Raw genomic sequence first — 26150 nt, 5'->3', positions numbered from 1 at the left:
GGCAACGAGGGATTGCAGATTTCAGGGAGCAGACCAGTACAAGGCACCAGAAATTGTGAGAAAAACCATTCCCCCCACCCCATTGGAAAGGGGAAGCAAAGGGGATGATTCCACAGAATAGTGACCACGTTGACCAACTAGTGAGGTGCTCAGCGGCTGAGGGCTGTGTGCTGCTCGAAACATGGGAACCAGGTATCAGAACTGAAATTCAAGATGGTGCTGAGGACAAGAAGGGCTCCTGAAGGGCCTCAGTCGCTGAAGGCTTCCTGATCGTGTCAGAGATTTGGATCTGGAGCTTGGGTTCCCAATGGATTGAACAGGAATCTGTGGCTGCAGGATCACTCGAGGCAAAGCCACAGATACTCAAGTGACTGAAGGGACTCACTTTTGCTTTTTTTCTCTCACTGTAAGGGGTGCCAGGCCACATTAATGGAGACTCTGTCTGCCTTATGGCAGGCAGAAGGCAATTTTGTGTAATATTACATGTTCTGCACTACTACATGACAAAGGAATCTTGAATCTATGCTGGACAATTCTGACTCATAACTGCTCAGTGAGAAAGATGTATCAATGATACTGGCTCAGAAATCGCAAGCTGTCTGTTGCATGGTTTTATTTGGCAGTTAGCTGCTGTAGCATAAGACAATGTAACTTGTCCTCTGCAAAGATGTCTGAAAAGATACTAATCTCTAGGGCAATTTTGAAATGATGCTTGAATACAGAATATCAAGCATGAAAGATCTGGATGTTATGGGGTTGAACAGTTATTTCATTTTAATGAAAATCCACCACTGCTTGGATAAATGAATTTGATCTCTCCTTTTGGAGCAACAGAATTTGTATAGTCAAATATTATGCTCAATATTTCATTAATAACCATACAGCATTAACATTTACTAGACCAGTACATTAATTTGAGTTTTGCCAAAAATGAGAATGTATATGGCAATTGAAGGCAGTTATTGTTTTTAATACTTGAAGTATGCACAATCAACAAGTTGTAAATGAGGATGTTTAATTTCATTTGCTATGTACATAAATGTTCAAGGTTTTAAATATAGAAATGCTATGAAAATTTATAGCTGGATGACAATAGTGTCAAACACCTGCACAATGTTCAAGAATTTACATACCATTTTCATGGAATTGGAAGTTATAGAAATCGTGTACCATATATTTTCACGTATAAGTAAATGTAAAACCCTCAAAAATCACTTTATTAAAAAAAGTGGGGGGGGTCGACTTGTACACCAGATATATTTTTGAGACTTTAAATTCAGGTCAAAAGCACTGATTCTGTGTGTTAGTCAACCCTGGAAGCGCAAATTTGGCATAGTAGTTGGCCCTGGAAGCACCTCCCCACTGCCGGGCACCGCCATAATCCATCCAGACATTCTAAAATTATAGAGCCTGAGGTAGCTGCTCCTACCTAGTAGGCCAAGATATTAAAAAATGTTTAAAAATTTTTAATTTAATTTACAACTGTTACCTGGCGATTGGGGTGTTTTTAAAAAATAAATAGATTTTGGGATGTTACTGGGAGGCCCAGGCAGCCTGAAAATGGGGGTAGACAAATGCCGGATATACCATAAAACCATTCAAATGTGGCTTAAAAAAAAAGGGGGGGGGGGAAATCAACCTATCTGCCAATCGACTTGTATGCCAAAATATATGGTATTATTTTGTTGGGCAACACACAAACAATAGAAGCACCAATTTCCTCTTCAATTTCTTTCTTTTTGAGTTGGTGCAGCATTTTCAAAGGGATGAATTTTATAATCTGGCTTTTACTTTAAAATGTATTTACAGGCAACCTTGGATGCATTTGTTGATGAAAATAAAGTACCGGAAGAAAGAACTAGTAAAACATGAAAGTCTGTATATGCGGCGGGACCTCCTGCGTCCATGCTAGGGATGCGGCGGGACCTCCTGCGTCCATGCTAGGGATGCGGCGGGACCTCCTGCGTCCATGCTAGGGATGCGGCGGGACCTCCTGCGTCCATGCTAGGGATGCGGCGGGACCTCCTGCATCCATGCTAGCGATGCGGCGGGACCTCCTGCGTCCATGCTAGCGATGCGGCGGGACCTCCTGCGTCCATGCTAGCGATGCGGCGGGACCTCCTGCGTCCATGCTCTAGGACCAGTTGGCACTTCTCTAGGTTTTGGATTGCTTTTTAAAAAAATACAATGCAAACAAAATGGAGAACAATGGCTGACAAATATATTTACAAATTTTCTTGGCAGTTCACAGCTGCAGTTTCAAGAAGATCCAAACTGGTATTTGAAGGTCACAAATTCGTTCATAATTTTGAAAATTTTATTACATTTTTAAATTACACTTCACAGAACTACTTAACTGTGATTTCTTTTAGCTTTGATTAAAAATAGTCGTTTCATAAATTAATTACAGATAAAGGAAAGATTATACTTAAAGTGATTTTTTTGGGGGTTAAATGCACTGAACTTGAAAAGAGTTTCATGAAAGACCATCTTTATTTGCAGGAGACATCAAACTGAGCTCTGAAATCAGAGAAAATGAAAAATACTCCTTGGTAAAATAATAATGACCTACCAGCATTTGTATAATTTAAAATACCTACCCATGATCTAACTGGACAATGATGGTGACAATGCTATAATTAAGTTCATTTTCTTTACTCCCACCTAAATAAGCAATGACAGAGTATTCAATGAAGGACTACATTTGAAAGGTTACCTGCCTGCTAATTTTGTGAAAAGTTAATTATGGTGAATTTAATAACCCAAATCAAAAGCAGAGTTGATTAAGTATTGTTGACAGTTAAAACATCTGGTTCTCAAGATCAATTCTTTGCATTTAATGGTTCCTGGGATGAGATGAGATGAGAAAAATGAATGAAGATCAGGGTAAATAGAGCACAGAAAAAGACAATGGTGGCCTATTCTTGGATAACTCAATTCAACCAACTACTCAGTCTATCAACAGTATTTACTCTTCATGCAAGGTTACAATCATGAGAACAACATAACCAAGAAAGAGGTGAAGAAAGGGGAAAACAACAGTCAAAAAGATGCACATGTAATTTGGGATGTTCCATGTCTTTTAATTTGTTCACCAGTGAAGAAAATGGAAGTGGTGGGTCATCGTACAAACTACCCAATTTGTCTTATTACAAGCTGGGATAACAAAGTCAGAATATGTGGGCAATCAACTGAACTTTGATCACATCAGAGTGAAAAATTTCAAAGAAGTTGCAAAAGAATTGAGGTAAACCCAAAATATTTTAATACTAACTAAAACAAATCAATAGAGCACTCTCAGAAAATCTTCCATAATCTATTAAAATTTATTGGATTCCAAACCATTCATTCAAATGGATGCTTTTATTAATGTATGATTCGAATGGATGTTCTGAGATGTTCATTCCCCAAAATCTGGGCGTCCAAATTCTCATTCTCTCCCCTCCCTCAACTCTCTCCAGCTGCGATTAACTAGTTAGGAACTAAAGCAACAGCCATAGATATTTGAAGTTAATCCATATCTACCAAAACCCCAAATGCTTTGAGTTTATAATTGTACACATACAATGTACATATTCCAGAAATTCTTGCTTGCTGCAGCTGAACAGATACACAAGATACTCCAACTACAATAGTAAATATCAAATTATCTCAGTACAGAAAGAGCTAAATATACAGGAGTGTGACAGATTATATCATATTTTATATTGTATATAGATATGTTTTTGAAGAAGATGGATTGTGGGGGTTTTGAGTGTAGGTCACAAAAAAAACTTCACAAAACAGATCTCATTTAAAATGCAAGAGCTTTGTTGAAACCAGACACTCCAGGCCCAGGGCCTTTGTAAAGATAATGAAAACTGCTTTGCTGGAAGTTTTCATAAGGAGGTGCCAATAGAAGAACCTGAGCTCAAGAGACTTCATATGTTGGTGTTAATTGGACATGCTGTGGAGTAATGGATTATTGTTTTGAAAGCAACAGATGAACTGGCTCTGAAGTTTTGGTCTGGTGCCACAATCTGTCTGGAAGCAGTTTGCTGTTTTTAAAAAGGTCATGTGGTTTTGCAAGCAGAGAGAGGAGACCAAAAAAGTTCTCTCTAAGAGAGAGAACTGTTTCTGCAATCATGACAAGCTGGTAGCTTGTTGAAACCCCATTTTGGTTGTGAGTTCTGAGTTTGGCCTGTTGAAAACCCTTGTGGTCCATACAAGAGGAAATGGCTGGTTAGAGTGTTTCACCTGAAATAAGGGAAACAAAAGGAACTCTGATGACCTGCAGAAGAACAGGTTATCATTTGGAAAACTCTGATAGGGCAAGTTTCTTCGGCAAGACACTGAAGTGGCAGATCAGAGGGAATCAGTTTGTGTGTGTCCAACAAGCAATAAATCTCTTTCTGAAACCAACAAGAACCTTCTTGAGTAGTAACCAATTACCTTAAAGCACCAGAGGTTGGTGAAAGTTCATAAATGTTAAATTCTGTGCACAGTATAAGAATTGCTTGATACTGGTGAACTTGGAGGAGTGAGAGTGAAATTGGACTGTGAATCAAAGAACTTTTCTGAACTTGCACATTACATACATGTGCGCTTAGAGTGAGAAGGGAGTTAAGTTAATAGTAAATAAGTTAAAGTTTGATCCTGTTTCATGTTTAAAGAAAATTAAAAATGACTTGTTTAAGTAACCATGGTCTTGGTGAATTTCTATTGCTGCTGGGTTTTGGGGTCCTCTGGGCCTGTAACAATAGTCAGAAATAGTTACTAATTACAGTTACAGTTCAATGATAGGATCTACTGTGGTATCACAAGTGAAATCTTCAATAATTGCAGTAATTTTCAGACTTGATATCTGCCAAAAAACTGATGTATCATTAAATATCAAAGTCAGACTTGTAATATTAAAAGCTTACCTGTAGATAATTAGCCCAGGAGTGATACAAACATTATCACACCCATAAATTGAGTGAAAAGGATAAAGGGAGTAAAGAAGGACCATACTGGCCACAGTGCGATATTAAAGCTGTAAAAGAAAGCACATCTTAAGATGGTTTGTAGACTTCTTGATGAGAGTGTAAACACTCATTTCAGTCCTACCAATGTTTACAGTTTACAAACATGGTACATGCTGACAGGTAGAAATAAGTTGGAAAATCAGAACAAAGATCAAATATATACATAACAATATATTTCAGAGTGATGTGGTTGACTGGTAAATGTCCAATGATACAATGTTAACAAAAGTGTGGTGACATAACTTTATTATATCCTTGTAAATTATTTTTGACAAAGAATATGGGAATGATGGGTTTATAGGGAACAGATGGGGAAATGGTGGACACATTTGCAAATTCAACTGCAAGAGGAAGGTATAGCATAAGCAGCACAATTCTTGGGAGTATTGATATGCAGAGCCACCTTGGGATGGAAATCCATTGCTCTTTGAACATGGCAACACATTAATTGGTGGTAAAGAAGGCATTGTGTTTTGACATTCAGAAGTCAGCTGTGCAAATTTTTGGTTGAGCTACATTTGGAGTACTGTGAACACTTCTGGCCACCATGCCATAGAAGGCTGCAAAGACTTTGAAAAGGGTGAAGAAAGGTTCACCAGGATGTTGAACTAACAATGAGAAGATGGGCAGACTTGGCAGATCAGGAAGTATCCATGAAGAGAAATGGTCAATCAACATGTTGGGTCAAAAGACTTTATTGAGTATGGCAATGCAACTGATATTCCTCTCTCTCTCCTTTGAAGAGGGAGAGAAACCAGCATGGATTCAGATAGAAATGAAAAAATAGAAATTCCAGAAAAATGTATATAAATGGAATGATAAATTGTTAAGCGGAGATACTCCTTTGTTAAAACATTTTTTTAAAATATGGAGCAAAATACATTTGGAAATGGGAATGAGAAATTATCAGATATCAAGAATGATATTAATTCAAAATAAACTTGCACCTTTTACAATAAGTAATCAATTTTTAAATATTTGGTTTAACAAAGGAATTAAGAGAATAAAAGATTGTTTTCAGGGTACAACTTCAATGATATTTGAACAATTGAAAAACAAATATGGAATACAAAACAATACAATATTTTCTTATCAATTAAAAGCATATTTAAGGGAAAAATTAAGACCAGCTCTGGTATTACCGGAACAAAGTTTTTTTTGGAAAATTTAATTACAGATACGTCCATTAAAAAGTTTATCTCAATAAAACTTTACAAAAAGAATGTATAAATGAGGAGTTCATAAGTTGAGATAAAGATGAGAGACAAATTCAGGAGAAATTTTAAAAAATATTTTATTTATTAGAAAACAAAGTAATACCCATAATTGCAGAAGTAAAATTAACAAATTATCAAAAAGCAATTTACATGGTTACGTAGAATTTTTTTTATAGATTTTAGTTTTTTTCTACAACCTAAGCCCCCCACCCTCCTCTACCCCTCCCCTTAACCTAAATCTAACCCCTATTCCTCTTTTTTAATAGGAAAAAAAGATAAGAACAACGTCAAAGTGAAGATCCAGCCGCACACAACCAGTTTCAGATTTTCAAATTAAAATAATCCAAACATGGGCTCCAAATCTTTTAAAATCTATACTATTGATCGCTTATATGATAAGTTATCTTCTCCATTGGAATGCATGACCTCATTTCTGAATGCCATCTTTGTAAGCTAAGCTCTGTCTGATCTTTCCATGAAACAGCTATACCTTTCCTTGCTACAGCTAAAGCCAATCTCAAAAATGCCATTTGAAATTTATCTAATTTACGTAATAAAGCCATTTCAGTAAGGTCCCCAATTTTACATATATAAAAAAAAATCTTTGGGTCTAGAGAAAATTATATTTTCAAGATTTCCTGCAAACAGTCTCTTAATTTAGCCCAAAAACCTTTAATCTTATCACATGCCCAAACTGAATGCAAAAATGTACTCTTCTGCTCATTGCATCGAAAAATACAATCTGAAGCACTTAATTTGTATCATTTCATATGTTCAGGTGTTAAATATAATTGATGTATAGAGTTATAAGTTACCAACCTATACCTAACGTTAACTAACTTTGTCATAGTACCTTTATTCAGGAGAAAACTTGGCTAGAATTTTGTCAAGACAGTATGACCAATATTTGTTATAGGATGGTACAATTTTTTTTATATCAATAATTCTTTACTCCTCAGAAATTAAATGGATTAAATTCAAATTTTTCAGATAAGTGTTTTGGATTTCGGGATACAAGTACTCTTTTTTTTTACATTCTACCCAGATTTGAATAGAACTGGGTTTTTTAAGAACTAGTCACAAAAGTCAAATTTCCATAATATCTACTTGGGAATATATTTGATACAGAATTGGAATTGAAATTAAATAAATATCAAAAATAATTTGTAAAGATTGCCCTAGCAGTGGTGAGGAAATGCATAGGAGTAACTTGGAAGTTGGATGTTTATTTGGGGATGGATAGATGGCATATTGAAATACATAATTGTATACCACTTGAAAAGATTACATATAATTTATGGAATAAATTTGAAAATTTTCAAGATTTGGGAACCATATCTTCAAATTGCAGGAATTAGGTTGTAATCACCTAATTTAGGTCCTCCGATTCCTTAAAATCAAGATAAGATTTGTAAATAGTTTTATTAATCTTCATTTTTATTCAGTAATGTCTTTTTTTTCCTTTGGGGCTGAATTCTGTGGGGGGGGTGGGGGGGGTTAAAATCACTATTATGTTTGGCCTGGAAGTCAGCCTGAAGAAAACTGAGGTCCTCCATCAGCCAGCTCCCCACCATGACTACAAGCTCCCCCACATCTCCAAAGGGCACACAAAACTCAAAACAGTCAACCAGTTTACCTATCTCGGCTGCATCATTTTATCAGATGCAAGGATCGACAACGAGATAGACAACAGACTCTCCAAGGCAAATAGTGCCTTTGGAAGACTACACAAAAGAGTCTGGAAAAACAACTAACTGAAAAACCTCCCAAAGATTAGCGTATACAGAGCCGTTGTCATACCCACACTCCTGTTCGGCTCCGAATCATGGGTCCTCTACCGGCATCACCTACGGCTCCTAGAACGCTTCCACCAGCGTTGTCTCCGCTCCATCCTCAAAATTCATTGGAGCGACTTCATCCCTAACATCGAAGTACTCGAGATGGCAGAGGTCGACAACATCGAGTCCACGCTGCTGAAGATCCAGCTGCGCTGGGTGGGTCACGTCTCCAGAATGGAGAACCATCGCCTTCCCAAGATCGTGTTATATGGCGAGCTCTCCACTGGCCACCGTGACAGAGGTGCACCAAAGAGGTACAAGGACTGCCTAAAGAAATCTCTTGGTGCCTGCCACATTGACCACCGCCAGTGGGCTGATATCGCCTCAAACTGTGCATCTTGGCGCCTCACAGTTCGGCGGGCAGCAACCTCCTTTGAAGAAGACCGCAGAGCCCACCTCACTGACAAAAGACAAAGGAGGAAAAACCCAACACCCAACCCACCAATTTTCCCCTGCAACGTGTCTGCCTGTCCCGCATCGGACTTGTCAGCCACAATCGAGCCTTCAGCTGACGTGGACTTTTACCCCCCTCCATAAATCTTCGTCCGCGAAGCCAAGCCAAAGAAGAGAGTATTTTGAACAAAACAATTATGTATAACTTTAATGCATATGTGAAAATTTTCCAAAGATTTTATTGAGGCTGAAGTGGAGAGTACAGAGTAGATTTTGCCTGGCACGGAATACTTCAATTGTCAGGTTGTATTTTTTGGAGCAAAGGCTGACAATAGACCTGACTGAGCAATGGTAAATTAAAATATGAGGGACATACATAAGAGTAGATTTTTTTTTTTAAAAGCAGATGTACAAGACGGAGCACAGATTTAAATTGAGTAAAAGTTTTGGATAGTTTCTGATGAAATTTTTTTTTCACCCTGGGGGAAGTAGAATCTAGAATGCACTACCTAAAGGGTAGGAAAGGCAGGGAGTCTTAAATAAATATCTAGAGCAGTCTTAAATTGCTACAGATGAAGAAGACTACAAACTAAGTGATAGAAAACAGGTGTAGTATATATGAGTACACAAAGGAGCTGTGCCATGAGGGCTGTTTTCAAATGCTGATGAAACCTTTCCACCAGGCTTAGATTGTACGTAGTAGGCTGTGGAGCCTTCCCAAGATCTAGGAGCTATGCCAATGCTGTCCATAGGCCGGTCGTTAACTATGCCGCATGTCTGATGTGAGACTGAAAGGAAGGCCAAAAACAGACTATCCAGTTGGCAATGAGGGCCCTGGCACAGAATGTTGTGGAAGTGTCCCGAGAGCGGGACAGCTTCCGGCTATCGTGAACCTGTCCATCATCGTGAATGGGTACGTAGCACCTCTGGAAACTGGCAGTGGCCTCATGATGTCCACGAGGATGTGGTCAAATCATCTGTGTGTCAGCAGGAAGGACAGAAGAGGGACTTTCAGGTGCCTCTGCACCTTGGATGTCTGACAGTACAGGCAAGTTCTGGTCCAGTGCCACATGAATCTGTGTGTGACCAGTTGAGTTGTCGCCCAGATGGATGAGTGGGCCAACCCATGTAGCACGTCAACTTTCCAAGGCACTGATTAGACCACTCCTTCAGTATTGTGCACAGCTCTAGTTGCTACTCCATAGGAGAGAAATTATTGTACTGAAGAGTGCATGGAACAGAGAACTTTAGTTATGAATTGAGAATGGATTCTTTTCCCTGAAGCAGAAGGAAGCCATAGCCTCATTGATAAGGTATCATGAGAGCAAAGTTTTAAGACAAGAGGTACTGTAGTTGAGTATTTTTTTTTAAGATCATGTAGGCAGGATTGCTAACAACGATGAATCGGAATATTGGTAGCTTGGAGTCATAACACCAATATCTTCCTCAATGTCAGCAAGACCAAGGAATTGGTGTCAGACTTCTAAGAGGGATGGAGCTCACTCCTCATTCTTCATCAAAGGTGATGTGGTGCAGCACGGTTGCCGTAGTGGTTAGCTCAATGCCTTTACAGCACCAGAGATTGGGGCTGGGATTCAAATCCTACACTGTCTGTTAGGAGTTTGTACGTTCTCCCCATGTCTGTGGGGGTTTCCCCTGGAGGCTCGGATTTTCTCCCACCGTTCAAAACATATGGGTATGATGGGGAGGGGATGCAAGTTAATTGGGTGTAAATGTGGTTGGAACAATGGGCTTAGGTCGGCCTGTGGATGCGTCACAGAGGTGTGGCTTCTGATGGCACAAAACTCGCGTCTTTCAGCTGTGGCCCTGCGAATGCAGTGCAATAGGCTGATATCTCACCATCCTGCTGCTGTGTGTGCTGTATAGTCGATTCCAGGGGACAGGGAGTGCACAGACAGGATGAACGTATGAGACAGAGTATCAGCCATGAGGTTGTTCTTGCCAGAAATGTGCGTGATAGCTGTCGTATACTTTGAGATATGAGAAGTGAAGCTGCTGCCTTGCTGACCATGGGTCCAACACCTTGGCGAAGGCAAAAGTGAAGGACTTGTGATCAGAGAAGACCATGAAATTTCATCCTTTAAGGAAATGGCGTACAGCAAGGTAGAGTGATAGCAACTCCTTGCCGAACGCACTACTACTCAGGGGGCTGCAGGTGTCTGCTGAATGTCCATCAATCAGCTGTTCCAGGACCATTGCCGATGGCCATGTTGGATACATTGACTGTGAGGGAAGTGGGTGTAATAATGCGCAAAAGCACTGGAAGGGTGGTGTTGACCAGAGTGTGTCTGGCCTGGTCGAAAGCTGCCAAAAACTCTGCGTTGCAGTTGAGTTCTTTGGTCTGACTGAACAGCAGCTTGAAGAGGTCGCATGATCCTGGGAGCTGACAGAAGGAAAGGATGGTAGAAGTTGACCATCTCAATGAACTCCTGAAAACGTTTGACCGTAGTTAGCTTGGCGAACTGATAAATGGCCTCAACCTTTGATGGAAGAGGAATGCCCCGTGTCGATCGATGTGGTGCCCAAGGATACTGATGGCCGTCATGCCAGACTGACATTTTGCTGAGTTGATGGCTAGGCCATAGTCACTCAGTCACTGATCAAGCAGATGCAGGTGCATTAGGTGCTCTTGTGGTGAACGAATGATGATGAGGATGTTGTCTAGGTAGATAAAAACAAAATCCAGGCCACGCCCCACTGAGTCCATGAGTCTCTGGAAAGTCTGCACTATTTTTTGAGGTTGAGTGGCATGTGGAGGAACTCTGTTTGAGGGGGGCAAGATGCTGATCTCTGTCTGTGTCCTAGAGGAAATGCCGCCCTGAGTGCCAGTCCCATAGATAAAGGAGGCTGTCTCGGTGGTTGACTTGTAGCCATCAGCAATGGTTGGCCCTGGCATTTCCCAGATGAGAGCAAGGTGGATGGCAGCAGCAGGCTCCAGAACCCCATTTTTTGATGGTAGAAACCCCACTGCTCCAGGTTTGAGTCTCCACCTGCTGTGGCTGTCACTGGCCTCATTGATAAGGTATCATGGAGTGGAAGAGAGATGAGTCACTGGGCAGGATATCTGCACGGGCTGCTAACCTGCGTGGGTCGCTGAATTCATCATCTGCGAGGAGCAGGTGGATGTCTTCCGGCATCTGTTCGAGAAATATCTGCTCAATAGTAAACAGGGCCTGTGGCCATCCATTAATGCCACCATATCGCTCATAAGGGCAGAAGGTGTGCAGACACCCAGGTCGTCCATGTGGAGCAGCTGTGCCATTCGATCGTGGCGGTAAAGGCTGAAGGTGAAGATAAGGAGCACCTTAATTGGGTCATACCTGTCAGCGGGTGGTGGCTGATATAAGCTGAAGATTCGTCCAGTAGTCTCCTAGCCGAGCGAACTGATCACATATTAATATCTTGTGGAGTCTGCGGTGATCTGCTGGACCTGAAACTGGGCTTCAGCCTGTTTGAACCAGACTAGTGGCTGTGAGGTCTAAAAGGTCGGTAGCTTTAGCGAGACTGCGTTCTGTGGGCCATATCATTTATTGTGGGGTCCAAAATGCTGTTTTGGACCATTAAGGTCACCACTGTGGTCGGTGGGCTGTGCAGCAAATGAAAGGGAAAAAAAACACACAGAAGCTGTGAGTGAGCTGAACCAACCAAATGACTTTACTGGAACCCTCAGACTTTATTAGTAGCACCACTCCATGATCCTTTGTGGCCCCCCCACCAGGTCCATTGTGCTGTCAGCCCAGTGTGAGCTTGCACCTCTGTGACCTGGTTCACCAGTGCAACCGCTACAATAATCAATATAAATACGTGATATCAATCCACTGAACAAATTGTAGATCAAAAGATATTTCAAGAATATTTGAATCTGCGATTCGAGGAAAAGTGTTCAATTTAGACTGAACAAAATTCCTAACTTGCAAATTTCTTAAATTTAATCTCTCTAATAGACTTTTTTTTTTAAACTGACAATTGTTCAAAAGAAGCAAAGTTATTTTGAATAAATAAATAAATCTTTAAAAATGTGTAAAGTCTTTTTATCTTTTTCATGTGACTCAAAATACTATTAACAAAAAGCAACAAAGAAAACTGGATAATATTTGTTTTATCAGTTAATTACCCCAAGTTGTTAACAAAAGTCTATTTTTCTACCATTGCCAAACTGCTACTTAATTTAGTTACATTTATTGTAACCTTAACCTTGCAATAAAAGACCAATTACAGAACATCAACTAAAAACTTACCACACCGTTGCAGCAACAAAAGCAGCTGTAGCTGAAGGTACTAGTGTAGGATTATACTGCTCGTATTCCCTGACTCCTCTGTACCATTCCAAGTAAAATATGCAGTAGATAGCAATAAGCAAGCTAATTATCAGTAATGAGCTGCCCAAAAGGAACCAGCGACTAGAAAGAGAGAAAAGGCTGTGAGCAGTGTAAATACAGCTAAAATTTTGTTACATTATATATTTTTTAAAAATTCAGTACATCCTCATCACACATGATAAATGTTATCACTGTAAATAGGATACATATTTGCTATTTCTATTCATCAAACACCATCAGACTGCTCCATATCCCAAGTGGTCCTTTAAATTAACTTTGCCAAATGGAATAATAGTTCATTCTCAACATTATATTGCAGCCATGCAAAAACATCTCTAGCCATAATTCCAGGTCCACAGGTATCAGCTGTGTGCAGAATTATATCTAGTGTACCAGCACATGTTGTTTTTGATATACATTAATGATTTTGATGTGAACATAGGAGGTATGATCAGTAAGTATGCAGATGACAAGAAAACTGGTGGCAACAAACAATTCTGGAGGTACTCAGTGGGTCAGGTAGCATCCATGGAAAGCAAAAGACAATTAATGTTTCAGGTTGAAAGCTCTTCATCAGGACTGGCCAGAAACAAAAAGGGGTAGAGCACAAGCTGGCTGGTGATAATGAATACAGGTTTGAGGGGTGGGTGGGGAAAGAAATGAGAATAATTAAAGGTGATAGGAGAAAGAGGCAGAGGGATAAGGAGAGGACAGAAATTGTGGAAAGAGGAGGAAGTGGCTAGCAAGAGGAAGCATGGAGTGGTTGACAGGCACGTCATGAAGGTAGGGAGGGGAATGAGGAAGAGAAAAGGGGTCAAATGAGTTCAGGGGGAGGGTAGAAAACCAGGAGTGGAGGAAAGATTACCAGAAATTGGAGGTTGATGTTGATGCTGTCTGGTTGGACACTGCCAAGGCATAATACAAGGTGTTGTTCGAGTTTATGTACGGCCTCGATTGTCAACAAAGTCGGGCATTGAAAGACATGTTAGAATGGGAATAGAAAGTAAAATTAAAATGGCTAGCCACCAGGAAATGCTGGTGGTGGCAAATGAAGTGAAGGTGCTCGACAAAATTGGTGACAAAGGAAGGATATCTAAGGCTATGACCATTTGAAAAGTTGGGTGGAGCATTAGCAGGTTAAGTGCAAGGTGAAACATTTTTTTTTAAAGTTAAATCGGGGTAGGACATGTATTGTAAATGGTAGGGCAGTAGGAAGTACTGAAGGACAAAAAGACTGAAATATCCAAGTCCATATTTCTCTGAAAATGGAAACATATATACAGAAAAATCTCTATCTGGAATGCAAGCAGCCAGCAAAAAAAAAAATTAAGATAAATAAGAAGAAAATAGTAGTAAAAAATACACAAGGTAACACAAACCTTCAGTGCAAATATTCAGCCAGCAGTGTGTCTTGGTCAAGTTTAACTCATAGCAGCTGTTTGAATAAAGTTGTGGGGAACAGCAATGGTGTTGCCCAGGATGAAGAGCTGGTTGATGCCGCTCACTGTTGGGGGTGACTCTCTTAATGTATTTCCTTATCCCTGCTTAGTAAGAGACTCCCCAACCAGAGGCTGTAAACTTGGAGTGGGGTGGGGGGGGAAGTGAGATAATCTATGTTATTGTTTATCTTTGGGTGGCTCTGTGGAGGGGGAGGAACCTGTAGATGCAGTGACGGTTAAATGTTTTCAAAGAACGTGACTGAAAATAAAGTAAAATGCTTTAAGGTTCATTTTTGCTTTAAGGTTCATTTTTACAAGCAATTCAAATCTGTTCAGTGTAAGTATAGTATTTTTGTCTTTTATACTGTTTAATCTTAATGCAGGTGTATTAGTTAATGAGCAAGTCTCAAACAAATGGAAAATACACTTATCTGGGATCTACCAATCCCCATAAGTGCCAGATACCAGGCGTTTTACTGTACTCCAACCTATCAGTGTATATGTTGCAACTTTCCAAGGCACTAATTAGGCCACTCCTTCAGTATTTTGCACAGCTCTGGATGCTACTCCATAGGAGAGAAATTATTGTACTGAAGAGTGCATGGAACAGAGAACTTTAGTTATGAGTTGAGAATGGATTCTTTTCCCTGAAGCAAAAGGAAGCCAAAACCTCATTGATAAGGTATCATGAAAGCAAAATTTTAAGGCAAGAGGTACTGAAGTTAAGTATTTTTTTAAGATCATGTAGGCAGGATTGCTAACAACAATGAATCGGAATATTGGTAGCTTGGAGTCATAACACCAATATCTTCCTCAATGTCAGTCAGACCAAGGAATTGGTGACAGACTTCTAAGAGGGATGAAGCTCACTCCCCATTCTTCATCAAAGGTGATGAGGTAGTGCCCCACGGTTGCCGTAGTGGTTAGCTCAATGCTTTTACAACGCCAGCGATTGGGACTGGGATTCAAATCCTACATTGTCTGTTAGGAGTTTAAGTTCTCCCCATGTCTGTGGGGGTTTCCCCTGGGGGCTCTGGTTTCCTCCCACCGTTCAAAACGTATGGGTATGATGAGGAGAGGATGCAAGTTAATTGGGTGTAAATTGGGCAGCACAGATGTGGGCCTTAATACCGTGGTGTATGACTAAAAATATAGTGGACAGCTTTGTTCCTCGGGGTAAATGTCTCCAGTGACTTGTCCTGGTTGACACAACAGCCAAGAAAACAGTGCCTCTACTTCCTTAAAAGCCTGAGGAAATATGGCATGTCACCTTCATTCTTCAACAATTTCTGCATTTACAGCATTGAAAAGATTCCTATGAGGGTGCCTCACTGAGTGATAGGGGAACTGCTCTGCCTAATTAGCAACATCACACATGGCCATATTCAAGGAGTTTCTTTCCCACCCTAATTAGACTCCTCAATGAACCTAAAATTGAAAACGTGGACAGCGGAAGATTGCCCAGTAAACTTTCTTGAAAACACATTACACACACTTACGGTTAGATTAGGTTGGGGGGGCGACACGTTGTGTAAATAACTTAGTGTTGATAAGTTAAGTGTTAATCTTGTTCTATACTCATTTGTTTAAGGAACCATTGCTTTAGTGTATTTCTATTGCTGCTGGTATATGGGGTTCACTGACCTCGTAACAGCAGATATACACACTTGATTACAATCCCATCAGGTGGAGATCAGAATGGAACATTCTGGGGATCCTCTGTGGGATAGTTCTCAAGTAGATGATCAAATCATTAAGAATTAATAGAGGTATCTAAGATTATGAGAGGCATCTTTTCCCTGCAGTGTCGAAAAGCAAATGGGCAAATACCAGAGGACATCTTTTTAAGGTGAGTGATGGAAAGTTTAGGAGATGTCAAAGGATATTTCCCCCACCCTCCCCCCCCACCCCCCCGCTCCCACACAGAGTGACGGTGTCTCGAATGCATTGTCAGGTGTAGTCATAGAGAAGACTGGTACAATAGGCATGGATGCAAGAAAAATAGAGCGTTATAGGTGTGAGGTAGAGAAGGATTAGATCATTGTGGAATAGGTTTACAGTACCCTCCATAATTTATGGGACAAATACTTTTTTTCCTTTATTTGCTCCTGTGAGCCATAGTTTTAAATTTGTAATCAAAATTATTTGTACACATTTTGGTTTAACCATGCAGAAATTACAGCACTTTATATACATAGTCTACTCATTTCAGGGCACCATAATTTTTTTTGCATTTGGCTTCACGGGTGTTTGTGAGTTCTCGGGTATGTTTAATTGCTTCATTGATGCAGTTATGAGAGAGTGAGGCTTGCTTTTAATCAACTTTGGAGTCTGTAGTTGCCATTTTTCAACACGAGGACCAGATTATGCCAATGAAAGTCAAAGCCATACGAGGCTGAAAAACAGGAATAAAACAATAAGAGACATCGCCCAAACCTTGGCATGACCAAAATCAACTGTTTGGAACATCATTAAGAAGAAATAGCATATTGGTGAGCTCAGTAGTTGCAAAGTGACTGGTCGGCCAAGGAAGATCTTCACTGCTGATGACAGAAGAGTTCTCATCATGAAGAAAAATTCCCAATGCATGTCTGACAGATCAGAAATATTCTTCAGGAGGAAAGTGCAGATGTGTCTATGTCTACTGTCCACAGAAGACTTCATGAACAGAAATACAGAGGTTACACTGCAAGATGCAAACTATTAGTTAGCCATAGATACAGGATGGCCAGATTACAGTTTGCAAGAACAAAGAATGGAGATGTAAAGGAACTGCCTAAGATCCAAAGCACACCACCTCATCTGTAAAACATAGTGGTGGGGGTGTTGTAGTCTGGGCAGGTATGGATGCCAAGGTTCTGATGCACTTTTCTTCATGAAAGATGTAACAGCTGATGGCAGTAGCCCAAAATGAATTCTGAGATGAATGGAAACCTCTTATCTGCTCAAGTTTGAGCAAATGCCTCCAAACTCATTGGATGGCACTTCACCCGACAGCAAGATAATGATCCTAAACATACCGCTAAAGCAACAAAGGAGTATTTCAAAGCTGGAAAAGTCTTGAATGGCCAGGTCAGTCACCCGAACTAAATCCAAGTGAGTGTGCCTTCCATAGGCTGAAGAGAAAACTTGAGAGAACAAGCCCCCAAAACAAGCAGGAGCTGAAGGTGGCTAGTGTTGAGGCCTGGCACAGCATCACCAGAGAAGATACTCAGCACCTGGTAATGTCCATGAATCACAGACTTCAAGTAGTCATTGCAAGCAAGGAATATACATAAGCATAACAACTTTAATATACATTGCAATGTCCCAAATTTTACAGTGCCCAGAAATGAGCACTAAAAAGTGCTGTACATGGTCAAACCAAAATGTATACAATAACGTTGAATAAAATCTGGAATGTGCACTTTAATCACGTGAATTATTTGATTTTTTTTTTAATTTAAAATTGTGGAACACTGGGGCAAATAAAGAAAAAAAAGTGTCTTTGTTGTAAACATTCTGGGGCACTGTATATAGGTCAGCACATTGTGGGCTGACCCATAATGTAATACACTCCTGAATGGTACATTTTTTCACAACCCCAACACTTATAATACTTCTTCCCTTTTCCTAATGAGCTATCCCTATCTTCCAGGAAGAAGCATGTAAAATGCCATGCAATGATCGTGTTTCTGATCACAAGGGTATTCAGCGCAAGAGTGAATTCACCTCACAGATCTTTTCATGGTTCATGTGTTACAAACAGGACTTTGACAATACCAATTACAGGCCAAAATTAAAAAGAACTTTAAAAAACATTATTTCTTACATGTTGAAATTTCCCATTGGACAGGAATAGAGAAGAATATATTTAAATTATTTACCCTTCAATTCGATAATCTGTTTTAATTGTGGAAAAAAAATCAACATAGTAGGTCACCGCAATGGAAGATAAAATCCAAAATACCGAGTGTATGTTAAATCGAGGAAGTGGTTTTTCTTTCTTCTTTACTTCATCTTCTAAATCTATTCATCAACAAATGACATTGTTAAAAACAGTCTATACTGTACCATTTGATTAAATGAGTATCAATTTTTTTTACATCAATTATACTACACTCCATATAAATTAAATGGACATGTCAAATTATTTTGATAAATATTTTACATGTAACAAGGAAGTAGGGACCTTTCTACGTTCCCTTTGGTCCTGTATTAAAGTGAAAAAAATTTGGAAAGATTTAAGCATATTAAGACAAATTATGAAGTGGGGGGGAAAGAGATCGGAGAATGATGAACTGGATGGGGTGGTGGTGGAAAGAGCAGGTGCAGGGTATAGGAGGGGGAATGGCAGGGAGTGGGGGAAGAGATCGGAGAGAGGTGAACTGGGTGGGTGGGGGGGTAGGGGAATGAACAGGGGGTGGAGGGGGGAGGAGCAATGTCAGGGTGGAGGGGGAATGAACTGGGGGTGGAGGGGGAATGAACTGGGGGTGGAGGGGGAATGAACTGGGGGTGGAGGGGGAATGAACTGGGGGTGGAGGGGGAATGAACTGGGGGTGGAGGGGGAATGAACTGGGGGTGGAGGGGGAATGAACTGGGGGTGGAGGGGGAATGAACTGGGGGTGGAGGGGGAATGAACTGGGGGTGGAGGGGGAATGAACTGGGGGTGGAGGGGGAATGAACTGGGGGTGGAGGGGGAATGAACTGGGGGTGGAGGGGGAATGAACTGGGGGTGGAGGGGGAATGAACTGGGGGTGGAGGGGGAATGAACTGGGGGTGGAGGGGGAATGAACTGGGGGTGGAGGGGGAATGAACTGGGGGTGGAGGGGGAATGAACTGGGGGTGGAGGGGGAATGAACTGGGGGTGGAGGGGGAATGAACTGGGGGTGGAGGGGGAATGAACTGGGGGTGGAGGGGGAATGAACTGGGGGTGGAGGGGGAATGAACTGGGGGTGGAGGGGGAATGAACTGGGGGTGGAGGGGGAATGAACTGGGGGTGGAGGGGGAATGAACTGGGGGTGGAGGGGGAATGAACTGGGGGTGGAGGGGGAATGAACTGGGGGTGGAGGGGGAATGAACTGGGGGTGGAGGGGGAATGAACTGGGGGTGGAGGGGGAATGAACTGGGGGTGGAGGGGGAATGAACTGGGGGTGGAGGGGGAATGAACTGGGGGTGGAGGGGGAATGAACTGGGGGTGGAGGGGGAATGAACTGGGGGTGGAGGGGGAATGAACTGGGGGTGGAGGGGGAATGAACTGGGGGTGGAGGGGGAATGAACTGGGGGTGGAGGGGGAATGAACTGGGGGTGGAGGGGGAATGAACTGGGGGTGGAGGGGGAATGAACTGGGGGTGGAGGGGGAATGAACTGGGGGTGGAGGGGGAATGAACTGGGGGTGGAGGGGGAATGAACTGGGGGTGGAGGGGGAATGAACTGGGGGTGGAGGGGGAATGAACTGGGGGTGGAGGGGGAATGAACTGGGGGTGGAGGGGGAATGAACTGGGGGTGGAGGGGGAATGAACTGGGGGTGGAGGGGGAATGAACTGGGGGTGGAGGGGGAATGAACTGGGGGTGGAGGGGGAATGAACTGGGGGTGGAGGGGGAATGAACTGGGGGTGGAGGGGGAATGAACTGGGGGTGGAGGGGGAATGAACTGGGGGTGGAGGGGGAATGAACTGGGGGTGGAGGGGGAATGAACTGGGGGTGGAGGGGGAATGAACTGGGGGTGGAGGGGGAATGAACTGGGGGTGGAGGGGGAATGAACTGGGGGTGGAGGGGGAATGAACTGGGGGTGGAGGGGGAATGAACTGGGGGTGGAGGGGGAATGAACTGGGGGTGGAGGGGGAATGAACTGGGGGTGGAGGGGGAATGAACTGGGGGTGGAGGGGGAATGAACTGGGGGTGGAGGGGGAATGAACTGGGGGTGGAGGGGGAATGAACTGGGGGTGGAGGGGGAATGAACTGGGGGTGGAGGGGGAATGAACTGGGGGTGGAGGGGGAATGAACTGGGGGTGGAGGGGGAATGAACTGGGGGTGGAGGGGGAATGAACTGGGGGTGGAGGGGGAATGAACAGGGTGTGGAGGAGGAATATCGGGGAGCGGGGCTCCAGAATGAACGGGTACCGATGCCGGGAATGGAAGCGACGCCTGAACACGCCGGGCCCGATTTAAGGGGCTCAGCTGGGTGCCGGCGAGCCGCTCACCTGCCGTGGAGCGCAACGCGTCCCCAGTGAACACGGCCTGAGCGTCCTGGCGGAAACGATTCCTCACCCTCAGCAACGCCTCCGCGTCCGCCGCCATCTTATCGCTGCTCAACGACGTCGACACCAACTGACGTCACAGGTGGTGTCTCCGCGTGGGATACACGGCCCCCTGGCGGTGAAAAGTGAGTGCAGTTGGTAGACCTTTCCCGCCCTTTCGGAGTCATTCCCACATTGTGGCATTTCCCGCCTCCACGCCATACCCCATTCCCGCCCCGACTACACCCTGACCAGCCCCATTCCCAACCCCGCTCTGCTCTGGCCCCACCCCGTTCCCGTTGTGACCCTGCTCCGTTCCTGTTATGCCCCTACCCCACCCACTTCGACCCCACCCCGCTCTGTTCCCGCCCTGACCCAGCCCCGCTCTGTGCCTGTATCATCCCAGTATTGGTGAATCTCCAGCTGGAAATTTTTCAACGTTTCTACTTCCCAGCCCTACCACACCCCATCCCTATCTTCAATATTTCAAATAGTCTGCTCTTTATTTGAAACCAATTTAGTTCAGATTTATTGTCAGATACATTCACATACAATCCTGAGATTTCCTATTTCATGCCGTGCGGCAGAATCATCACTAGTGGTGCAAAAAATACACTGTGCACAACATAAACATGTAAACAAATAAAAGAACAGTAAACAGATAATGAATGTGCAATTCAGAGAGAACAAAAGAAAATCAATAAAATGCACAAGAGTCCTTAAATGAGTCCCTGATTTGAGTCTTTGAGGAGTCTGATGGTGGAGGGGTAGCTGCTGTTCCTGAACCTGGTGGTGTGAATCTTGTGGTGCCTAGACCTCTTCCTTGATGTCAGCAGTGAGAACAGAGAGTGTGCTGGATGGTGTGGATCATTGATGACTGCTGCTGCTCTCTGATGGCGGCATTCCCTGTAGATGTTCTCGATAGTTGAGAGAGTTTTGCCTGTGATGTCCTGCGCTGTGTCCACTACCTTTTGGAGGCCTTTGCACTCAGGGGTATTGGTATCCCCATACCAGACCTTGATACAGCCAGTCAGCACACTTTCCACTGCAGATCTGTAGAAGTTTGCAAAGGTTTCCAATGTCAAACCAAACCTCCGCAAACCTGAGGAAGTAACGGCGCTGGATGTGCTGACTTCACGATGACATTAGTGTGTTGGGTCCAGGAAAGATCATCCGAGAGAGTGACTCCCAAGAACTTAAATTTGCTCACGACGTCCACCTCTGATCCCCCAATGATCACTGGATTGTATACCTCTGGGTTTCATTTCCTGAAGTCAATCATCAACTCCTTAGTTTTGGTGAGACTCAGTGCAAGGTTGTTATTGGTGCACCATGCAGCTCTGTCCACTGCAATAGCAAGGATCTCCAAGTGGCCACCCATTTAAATTCCCCATTCCCTTCCCTTGCTAACATGTCTGTCCATGTGCTCATGCACTGCCAGATTGAGACCACCCACAATTTGGTGGAACTTCATCTGTCTGGGCATCTATAGACAACACTTTCCTTATCCTAATTTCAAAGTGCTATCTTCCAAAGCACGCACTACAATATTCCAAATTTCATTTTCTTTAATCCAACAAATCAAATACTATGGCTGTTATTTTATGTACCTTTAATTCAGTCATAAAATTGATAAACATTTTGTATAGCTTTGCATTAAGGCTTTCATAACGATGAATAATAAAGTATTTTCTGTATAATGATACAAAAGCTTCGAGATACTAGCTTAAAGAATACACAAATTTTAAAGTGATGCAAAAAAGTATCTATAGAAATGAAAAAAATTGAAAGAAAAATTTTTCATGCTCACGCTTCCTCTACATCTTGTTGAATAATGAGCAAGTCATTAGTTCGGGTGGATATTACAACATATTACATCATAGTCACTGTGGTAACACTATGAACAGTAGTTCTCTTAAAGAGACAGGCACAAAATTAACTAATAATCAAAAATACAAAGTTTTAACCTTTACATTCCAACCCCTATTATACTAGACATTAATGGCTAATATATAATTACTATTACAGATATACAAGTAAATATGTTAAGTACAAGATTAGAAATCAAAACTTTCGGCTTCTTGTAAAAGACAGATTTTAGTAATAGGTCTATTTAAGTAACCAGTCTTGGTTTTAATCTGCACTTGCTGAACAAAACCTTTCTTACCTGGAACTGTATCCACGATGTTCCCCAGCAACCAAGAATTTCTTGGTGAAGAGTCATCCATGATAATTACAACATCTCCATAAAGAAAATTGTGTTTCACTTTAGACCATTTTTGTCATTCTTGTAATAATGAAAGAAATTTTAATCCATTTTTTCCAAAATAAATGTGCAATTGGGGATTGATCAGGTAAAACTCTGTCCTGAGGCAAATCTGCTATTTGTTATTGTCCAGGTTTAGCTTTTACATGTTGACAATTAACACATTTTGATATAATTCTTTTGATCAATGTTGAAGCACCAAGTATCCAATATTTCTGGTACAGTTCTGATAACATGATTATAACCACCTTGACTTGTTTTCTCATGTATATGTCGAACAATAAATTCAGAAATATGAAATTCCTTAGCTAATGTAATTGGATGTTTCACTTCTTCTGGAATTATTGCTTTTTCCCAATCTTCCTCCTACTCTCAATACATCATTTACCAGAATAGGATTTAGCCTGTAAACTCAACTTATTTTTGTAACATTCAGATTCTTCTTCAATTTTGATATCTTGGTATCAAATGCCTTTTTCTGATAAAAACAAAATATCGATAATTCAGCATTTGCCAACTCATCAACTGTTAGGTAACGGCTCTTTCAAGTCTTCGGATTCTTTTCCTTAATAGGATTTAAAAGCATAATTTTTAACCCTAAGAATCCATGCTACTGCCTTTTTCAAACGAAACCATGAAGAGTGATAGGAAATTAATTGAGTGATCGGATAATTTTCATGAGATATTTGAATAGTATTTACATTAGTCTTTTGGATTTCAGGATCCTCCATTGAAATTTCTTTTAACTTTTCTGGATTTTGAGGCCACTCTTCTTGAAATCGCGGAAGAAATTCAGGATCGGACACCCAGGTGTTGGCTCTTTTCAGAAACAATTGAACTTTTGATCCTCTTGAAGCCATATCAGCTGGATTATCCACTGTTTTAACATATCTTCATTGATTAGCATGCAAAACCTTTTCAATTTCATTAACTCTGTTAGTCACCAAGGTACAAAACCTTGTGGTTTTATTATGTATTTAAAGCACTGATTTACTATCAGATCAAAACATAGAGCCTGCTAAATCCACCTGAAATTCTCTTCTAAAAACAATGTTCATTTTGCTTGCCATAGTAGTTGGAATCAATTCCATTCGAGGTACGGAGACTGGCTGTAATGGAGCCATTCTGGTCTGGCTTTTCCCATTACAAATCCACAATGCACTCACTCTTGGTTATTTCATAATACTAAATAACTGGCAGTAGTAAAACCACCTTTGCTTGCATTAGCAAAGTGGTATAATTGAACAAATATGGCAATTTCAAAGACTGTTGGTTTAAAACATCTATTGACTTCAAAACTTTCTAACATTTTAAGACTCTCAATCCAATTTATCCAATCTTGTGCGATGGAATCTGGTATAATTTCATCCCTACCAAATTTTCTTCTGCACAATTCTTTGAGAATTTTCTTGGCTATTAATACTACCCGTGCCAATATTCCCAAAGGATCGTATACTGAGTTTACGATCTTCTTGTCAAAGCCCATTCTTTCAAAACAATTTTGAATTTGAAAACATCAGATTGAACACACCATTGCCCTCCTAGAATTCTTTCGACAGTAGAACATCACAATCCAAGTCAAGATGTTTTATCTCCATTGTTCTTTCTGCCTCAGGAAAAACAGCCAATACATCTCGACTGTTGCTAATCCATTTTGTATGGGAAAAAAACCTCCTTTATTACAGATCTCCTTTAACTCGTGATAAAGATCTATTGCTTCTTTTTCTGAAACCACTGAAGTAAGACAATCATCAACATAGAAATTATCTCTGATGATGCTTATAGTTTGAGAACTAAATTGCTCTTCAATATCTTCAGCACATTTCCTGAGAGCAAAATTTGCACAACTTGGTGATGATGTTGCTCCAAATAGATGAACTGTTAATCTGTATTCAATGGTGTCTTTACTGTAATCTCCGTTAGACCACCATAACAATCGTAGAAAATCACGATCTTGTGATGGTGCTTTCACTTGATGAAACATCGCTTCAATGTTTGGTGCAATTACAATAGGCTCTTTACAAAATCTTATCAGAACACCTATTAAAATACTGGTTAAATCTGGACCTTGTAGAGTTTGAGAATTCAATGAAACTCCTTGAAATGATGCTCCACAATCAAATACCATGTGAAGTTACTTCTTTTGTGGATGTATAACTCCATGATGAAGTAAATACTATTTTTTACCATCTTTACATTCCAAGATATCTTCTGATACCTTTTCTACATAACCCTTGGCTATCACTTCTAACATGACATTTGCAAATTCCAAATGAAAGGAAGAATTTCTCTTGAATTTTCTCCTCAAAGTCAGCATACGCTGTTTTGCAATTAATTTATTATCTGGCAAACAAATTTTCCTCTTTTTCAAAGGTAATGTTATTACAGTAATGACATCAACATGTTTAGCAGATTTGAAACTAAATCCAGAAACTGCTTGACCTGCTTTGAAGGTTCTTGAATATCTTTGAGACATTCATGAAATTCAATTTTAAACTGTTGTTCCCACAGATCATTAAGTTCGACAACTGAAATTCTGTTGACGTTCTTGTTCAATGTCTTCCGATCATTATTCATTTTTCCTTCTAATGGTCCATAAATTGTCCATCCAAGCAATGTTCTCACAACATAAGGTCCATCATTTTAACTCCTTATTACTTCTTGATGTTTGAGAACTTTTGGTACATCTAATCCAATTAACATCTTGATCTTGGCATCAATCTTATGAAAGAAAATATCTTTTAGATGATCCCACTGGCTGATATCATGCTGATATGAAATATTCTCCTTATTTACAGGCATAGTCTTCTGAATATATACATTTGGAAGATCGCAAAGTTCATTGCTATTCAATCCAGCAATCTCTAAACCTGAAACTATATTAGTTTCAATGTTCTTTTCATCATTCATTGTCTTCAATAAGATCTGATCTTTTACCATGAAGATTAAGTTTATTCATTAACTCAACAGTACAAAATGATGCAGTTCTTCCTGGATCAAGAAATGTATAGGTCTTCAGTATGAAGCTCCCTTTTTTAGCTTTAACCTGCACAGGAACTGTTCAGAGGGCTCTGTCACTGGCCCCAGTAAGACTTTTTGTCTGAACTGAAGCTGAAGGATCTTCTCTGACAGTGTCAATAGTCTTGGATTCAGATTGTTTGACTTCCTTTGCAACTTTACTTCACTGATTATTCAGTAACTTGGGATGCCTTAAACTGCATATATCACAACTGAGTTGCTTATTACAAGTTTTGCTGATGTGTCCTTTACGCAAACAGCCAAAACATATTCCATTCTTCTTTAAAAAGGTTAATTGCTTGTCATGTGACTTTTTCTCCAATCGTGAACATCTTTCTAAAGCATATTTACCTTTGCAATACAAACCACATTCCTGGACAGTCTGATCTTCCTTCTCCTTTGTTTCCTTGTTCTT

General features: G+C 41.1%; 1 protein-coding gene across 6 annotated transcripts; it reads right to left on the bottom strand.

Moving 5' to 3' along the window:
- Positions 1–998: 998 nt before the first annotated feature.
- On the bottom strand, positions 999–26150 carry tmem128 (transmembrane protein 128). 6 transcript variants are annotated; one of them, XM_069926636.1, is made up of 5 exons: positions 26087–26142; positions 20416–20584; positions 18100–18241; positions 12714–12875; positions 999–2170 (listed from the first exon to the last, which is right to left on the bottom strand). In XM_069926636.1, exons 2-5 carry the CDS (start codon positions 20510–20512, stop codon positions 2101–2103), a joined length of 471 nt encoding a protein of 156 aa, XP_069782737.1. In that variant the 5' UTR covers positions 20513–20584; positions 26087–26142; the 3' UTR covers positions 999–2100. The 6 variants fall into 6 exon arrangements, with proteins under 6 accessions (XP_069782737.1, XP_069782734.1, XP_069782738.1 ...); XM_069926633.1 differs by lacking the exon at positions 26087–26142 and adding an exon at positions 4905–5014; XM_069926637.1 differs by lacking the exon at positions 999–2170 and adding an exon at positions 2296–2520.

Source organism: Narcine bancroftii, chromosome 3 (genome assembly GCF_036971445.1).
Source record: "Narcine bancroftii isolate sNarBan1 chromosome 3, sNarBan1.hap1, whole genome shotgun sequence".
Classification (NCBI taxonomy): Eukaryota; Metazoa; Chordata; class Chondrichthyes; order Torpediniformes; family Narcinidae; genus Narcine; species Narcine bancroftii.
Note: the sequence above shows the minus strand (reverse complement) of the source record. Positions and strands in the feature narration are given on the sequence as shown.